Source organism: Microplitis demolitor, chromosome 2 (assembly GCF_026212275.2).
Source record: "Microplitis demolitor isolate Queensland-Clemson2020A chromosome 2, iyMicDemo2.1a, whole genome shotgun sequence".
In the NCBI taxonomy this organism is placed as follows: domain Eukaryota; kingdom Metazoa; phylum Arthropoda; class Insecta; order Hymenoptera; family Braconidae; genus Microplitis; species Microplitis demolitor.
In genome coordinates, this window is record NC_068546.1 from 22,658,535 (window position 1) to 22,664,775 (window position 6,241).

At 26.7% G+C, this 6,241-nt stretch overlaps 1 protein-coding gene across 2 annotated transcripts in view; it reads right to left on the bottom strand.

Moving 5' to 3' along the window:
- The window catches only part of LOC103579779 (NAD(+) hydrolase sarm1), a 27,853-nt gene extending 23,223 nt beyond the window's left edge, over positions 1-4,630 (bottom strand). Inside the window, exon 1 of one of the 2 annotated variants that reach the window (XM_008561302.3) lies at positions 4,303-4,630. In XM_008561302.3, coding sequence (XP_008559524.2) covers positions 4,303-4,389 — 87 coding nt within the window. In that variant the 5' untranslated portion in view covers positions 4,390-4,630. Of the gene's footprint in view, positions 1-3,699; positions 3,722-4,302 lie in introns of those variants that run through there. The other variant, XM_014445333.2, reaches the window with a different exon arrangement.
- Positions 4,631-6,241: the final 1,611 nt, after the last annotated feature.

Here is a 6,241-nt window from a genome sequence, read left to right on the forward strand (position 1 = left end):
CTCAGTCGGCGTCCTTTATAATATATCATCTTGTCTGGATGAATTAAAAACCTCATAATACCAAGTGACGATTAATCTCTCACCCATAAATCAAGCTCGCGATGTCTCGTTTGATGCACAATCGACATAACTTATGACAACACATAGATATCCTTGATTATAAAAACAATTACAGCAATAAATACAATATTAGATATTAGCAAAAATAAGACAAACTAATAATATACATAAATACTTAACAGAGACCTCGAACATTTCTTTCGTCAATTTAGTCATCGGGGAAGAGGAACAACTCGTCTACTAAATAAACTTGCCAATGTTGATGTCTACATATGTGCCAAGTGTATCAAGAAGTCATTGCATCAAACGCTTGATATACTTGTTGTTATTATAAATAATTATTTAAATATAAAATCTTGGAATCTTACTTTATATTTTAATCCATTTTACGAAATTATTATTTTTTATATCAAATAATAGCTGGGGGTAATAACCAAATATATATAAATATATGTATGATTTATAATTTTGAAGCATTTTTCTGGTTTTAAATAATTTAGCAAACACTAGAGCCCTTATATTTTAATTTCAAAATGTCTTTTATTTAATTTGACATCAAAAACCTGGAGTTGAAATTTTGACATCACGTAAAAAATTTGAAATCTCAATTCTATATATTCTATATATATTTTTTTTTATGATCCCTATGAAAGTTTACTTTTTTACCATAAATTCTTTGTCGCAGTGTAGAAATTTTAAAAAAGTGCGCGAAATTTTGAAATTCCCACGCTGTCCTTTAAAAATTTCTTTTGTTATTTATTATATTATTTTGAACCCTAAGCAAAATTATATAAATTACGGGTGTGAGTATTTGTATTGAATCGAATCAAATTTACCTCGATTCAAAATTTGAATAAATTACCCGCGATAAATTTCACGAAAATTTTCAAATAATTATAATTTATCACTTATAAATTAGCACACCCCTAATATATGTTTATATCAATGATTGTGAATATAACAGATGACAAATTTGAAATTACAAATAAACGAATCAACAATTAAAAATTAAAAAATTCAAAAAATGCACTCTGATTTTAAAATTATGAAAATGCGCATTTTTTAAATTCTATTCAAAATTTATTTAAAAATTATTAAAATTGACAATTGTCAGATACATTCACACTCATTAGTATTACAGTGTAATTTTGGTTACTGTTAAACATAAATGTATATATATAGTTTAAAGCAGAAAGGCATAAAAGTATATCCTCCTTAAAAATAGCAGAGGCGTTGCGACGCTTTACACCGTCGTCGTCTATTTTAATGCTGCTCAGTAGTAGCCCCAGTGTATAGAGTATGTAAAAGCTTCTTGAAATGGCGTACGACATGAATCACGAGTCTTTGTTTGGAGTAGCTGGCATATTTAAATCCTGGCAAGTCTATGTCAGGGACCAGTATATTGCTCTTTTCAACCATTTTATTTATTATTGTCGTTTTTTCATATATATATATATATATTTTATAAAATGAATTAACATATACCACACCCCCAGATTAATAATAAGACATTAATTCTATTAATTAATTACAATTGAAATATAAAAATAAGTGTAGCTGAGACGGAGCTTTGGCGCCTATTTAAAATATATAAAGACCGAGAAGTTATCACGCAATGCGTGATGTCTGATATAACTATTTATTTGAATTTATATTTAAATCTTTATTTAAATTTTATTCAACAAGTCTTGATCATTATCACCGATCGTATTTTCAATTCCACGAATTTTAAAAGAGATAATTTATTAACTTTATTTACCTTTATGACTTGCAATTATTATTATTAGACAAGATAATTATAATAAAATAATTAGACAATAAGCGCTTGAGGGACTTTATATAATAGCGATAGAGTTAGAATAAAAAATTATAATTATAATTATAATTATAATAATAATAGCAACTGGCGACTCATAGAAAGAGTGACAGGTCAGTGTTGATTTACTGTCACACAGATAAGTGAGCAAGTATTTTTTTTTTGAATTTTTATTCAAGATGGATTTAAATGAGAAAAAAGAGAAGGCGATAATTCATCGATCTCGATAGTCATGAAGGCCGAGATCGGCAGTCTGAGACCGGTTAGCGATTGGGATTGGAATTGTAGAAGGAGAAAGATCGCATCCGGTCGCCCACGCGACGTCCTCACGGTTTACCTCTCGCTTTACTCATTTTTCCTCATCTCTCTTCAATCTCTCAATCTTTCACATTCACATTAAATTACATATTTTATTACCACACAATTACAATATACAGTAGTCGTGTCTTTACTTTTTTAAATTTGTCTAATTTATCAGCCTCAAAGACCGCGACGAGACTACAACCAACCCGCGACTCAAGACGCGACTTTATTTGATCTCATTCATTGTACTTGCGACCTATTTTTATTTCATTCAACTGAAACTACGCCTTTCTCCTTCATAAATTTCATGTTTACTGTAATTAAATTTGCTATTAGATGTCACAAATTATTTAATTTTAAATGAAAATAAAAAAACTGGGAATTTCAAAAGTTCGCGCTTTTTTTTAAATTTCAACACAGTGAAGAAAAATTAACAAGAGATTATTTTTTATAAGAAAATTTTTACAGTGATAAAAAAAATATATTTCTGTATACAGAATAAGTCAATATTATTTAAAAAATGGCGGGATTTTAAATGCTCCAATTTTTTGATGTCAAATTTTATAAGACATTTTAAAATTAAGGGCTTTAGTGTTTGCTAAATTATTTAAAATTAAAAATGCTACAAAATTACCCATAGATATATTTTGTAGGGTAGAGGTACCATTTGTAGACCACTGCTTTTATTTTAATTAATTAAAAAATTCTATTATTGTGTCGTTTACTAATTAATTAATTTAAATTTTTGGTATCCAAAATTGGCCCTTAAGTGCCCAAAAACGGTACCTCTAGCCCGTAATTTCTTCTTACCCTTGTCTAATGACTGTGAATGTAGCAGACATCAAAAAAATTTTAATTATCAATAAATAGAGTAAATAATTAGTAAAATAAAATTTTCAAAAAATGCGTATTTAAAAAATTAAAAAAATTAATAAGCGCATTTTTTATAAATATTATTTTTTCAACTATTTACTCTATTTACTTATAATTTTAAATTTGTCTGCTATATTCACACTCATCTCATCTATTATTTGGTATAAAAAATTAAAAATTTTTACACTAAAAATTTTTTGAATGAACGCAGATTAAATCCGGAGTAAATGTGAAATGCGCGACTTATTAAATTCCCTCGGAGTAAAATTTACTCCGGGGAGTTTATTTTAATACTAAAACGAACTGCGGATTTAAATAAAATTCAAATCACCGCTGTAAAAACAAACTCTCTATTTACTTCGCATACAGATGGATTTTTTTTAAACTCCGTAACTCGGAGCGAATTCAAATTCAAATAAAATTCGTATCCACTCCGAATTAACTCCCGATTTTTTACAGCATAACTCATATCAACATCTCCTTGAATACTCATAATACTTGAATACTTTAAAAAAAAAATCTTCATATATATCCATCGATATTTATAAATTCCTCAATATCAATTATAAATTTATTAGCAAAGTAAGGAAATATAACTGATAGGTTTCAATTATTTTTAAAAACGCCCGATAAGAATTCATACATACCCAGCATATTTATATACATACATATATATTGACGTCTACATGGTTCTCCGGTTTCCAAACACAACTAATGTAAAGCGTGTCAGATAGTGTGAATTGTAAAAAAAATATAAAAGACTAATGTACGTACACGTTGCACGATCATTTTTAACACGTCGTATTGATAAAACCTGATAACAGAACCCGATATTATTATTATTATTATTGATATTTTTTTTTTACAAAGAACAAGTAAAAAACGACACATTTAATCTGGTAAAAGTTGTAATAAAAAAATGAAAAAATGTGTGGTAGCCAAAGTAAATCGAAAGCATGTCCGAAAAAAAATGAGTAGCAAGGAAATGAGTCCGAATGTGGAAGATCCAGGTCTGAGGACGAGAAAATAAAATGAGACGAATATGTGAGAATAAGAGTAAGAATAAGATGAAGATTAATAAGAATAAGAAGATGAAGAGCAAGAATAGCCCACGAGGCTCAATGACCTCATCACGTGAGCCAAAGTCCATGTTCCTTTCTCTTGAATTACCAAAACATTTTTACTTTATTTTTAAATTAATTATTAATTAGTAAAACTACTAAGCAGTTTTTTTTATTTTTAAAACTTACGAATCGCCCGTATTCATTCGGTGACACTTCCGGAGCAGTGATACTTCTTCTGAAGGGCTTGCTACCCCTGGCCATTGTTGTCTTCATTGTTGCCAGTCACCACAGATCGACACAACACTCACTCAGTACTCAAGTTATTTCTAAATAAATATACATTGCATGTAAATAGGTTGGTTTATTTAAATTAAAGATTTTGATTTTTAATTATAGATAGCGGACTGGATTTATAATTATTTATATTTATTTATTTACTTATGAATTTATTTATTTATTTATTTATTAGATAATTATTCAAAGGAAGCTAAGACACGAGAAGGTGATGGCGTCGCAACCGGCACTAAAAGGAGCGGGAGAAGTACCGAGATGTCGACCCGCCAACTCGACTCTCGATCGGTTGTATTTCGATACCAGGCATTTGAAAGCTGCTAGACAAGGCTCTAATAGACTTGGGGTTTTGTTTTGTTATTTTATTGCTGTGTTGTTTTTATTTATTTTATTTTAAATGTAATTAAATTTTTTTTTTTAAGTTTGGTATTTATGGCGGGAAAAATTAATTTTGAAATGCGTTTCAAATAAAAAGTTTCGAGCGGGAATTCTTTTGTTTATAATTTTAATGAATTTTTATTAGTGTTTGTTAGTTGAAATTAAATATTTTAATGACTGAATAAATTAATTAATTAATTATTTTTGTAATTAAATTTTATTCAAATTGAGGTGTCAAATTTTCTTTACAAAATTAAATTTCGTTTTTTAAAATAGAAAATTTGTGGAATTTTTTTTAAAGTTTATTTATGGCGGAAAAAATAAATTTTGAAATGAAGTTTTAAATATAAAATTTTAGGCGGGAAATTAAAATTTAAATAATTTCATTAATAAATAAATTAATTATTTAAATTTTATTAAAAATAATTTTAAAAAATTTTAAACAGGAATTGAACCATAACCTTATGGTAACTTTTGAATAAAAAATAAACCAAAATTTATTTTAAAAAAATAACTATTTTGGTAATTTAAAATAAATAAAAAAGTTAATGACCCAATTTCAAAATTCAAATAATAAAAAAAACTAAAAAAAAAATTCTCGTAAACTGAATCATAAAATAACCTTTTTAAATCTATTTTTCAGTATAAATACATCTAAAAAAAATATTCAAAAATAGTTTATCGTATTTTTAAAACAAACTCTGCCTTACTATCGATAGTAAATTTAAATTTATCATTTAAATATACAGTTAAATTAATAGTAATAGTAAAATTTGCCTCTCTAGTCCACTCTCCATGTCTATCACACATGCCCATTAATATATACATACAAACATATATACATATACATATATACATACTTACAAATATAAAATATATAAATCTAATGGTCGAGTGGTTTGTAGTTTGCAATAATTTTCTTGCATTACCAACTAAACTCTATCATATATCTATATAACATACGCCCACGCGTATCGCGAAACCGCGACGTCATATTCTGGCTGAAAAGTCAACTTGACTCAGTTATAACGTAATAAAAGAAGTAAGATATTATTTAAATATTCTTGGAAGACAGTCAGGATTTTATTCCTCAAGAAAATTAACTTGTTTATATATTAATAAATATGTATATACATATACATATAATATTTGCATACAAATAGCTTTACATATTTAATATTTTAAATTAATTAAATGAATAATGTTTTTAAAAGGTAAATAAAAATCCTGGTAATTAAAAAATAAATAAATAAATAAATAATAAAAAAATGTTTTTATAGATTTTTAATATTAATTATTATCATGTAATGATTTAAATTAATAACCTTGGCACAATCAAGATGATGTACTCGTCAATCAGGAATTTATAAATGCAGATTATTTAATATTTATTATCAGATGGTGATAAGTTGAGAGATTTAATTTAAATTACAAGTTAATTGAGACAGGTCGTGTA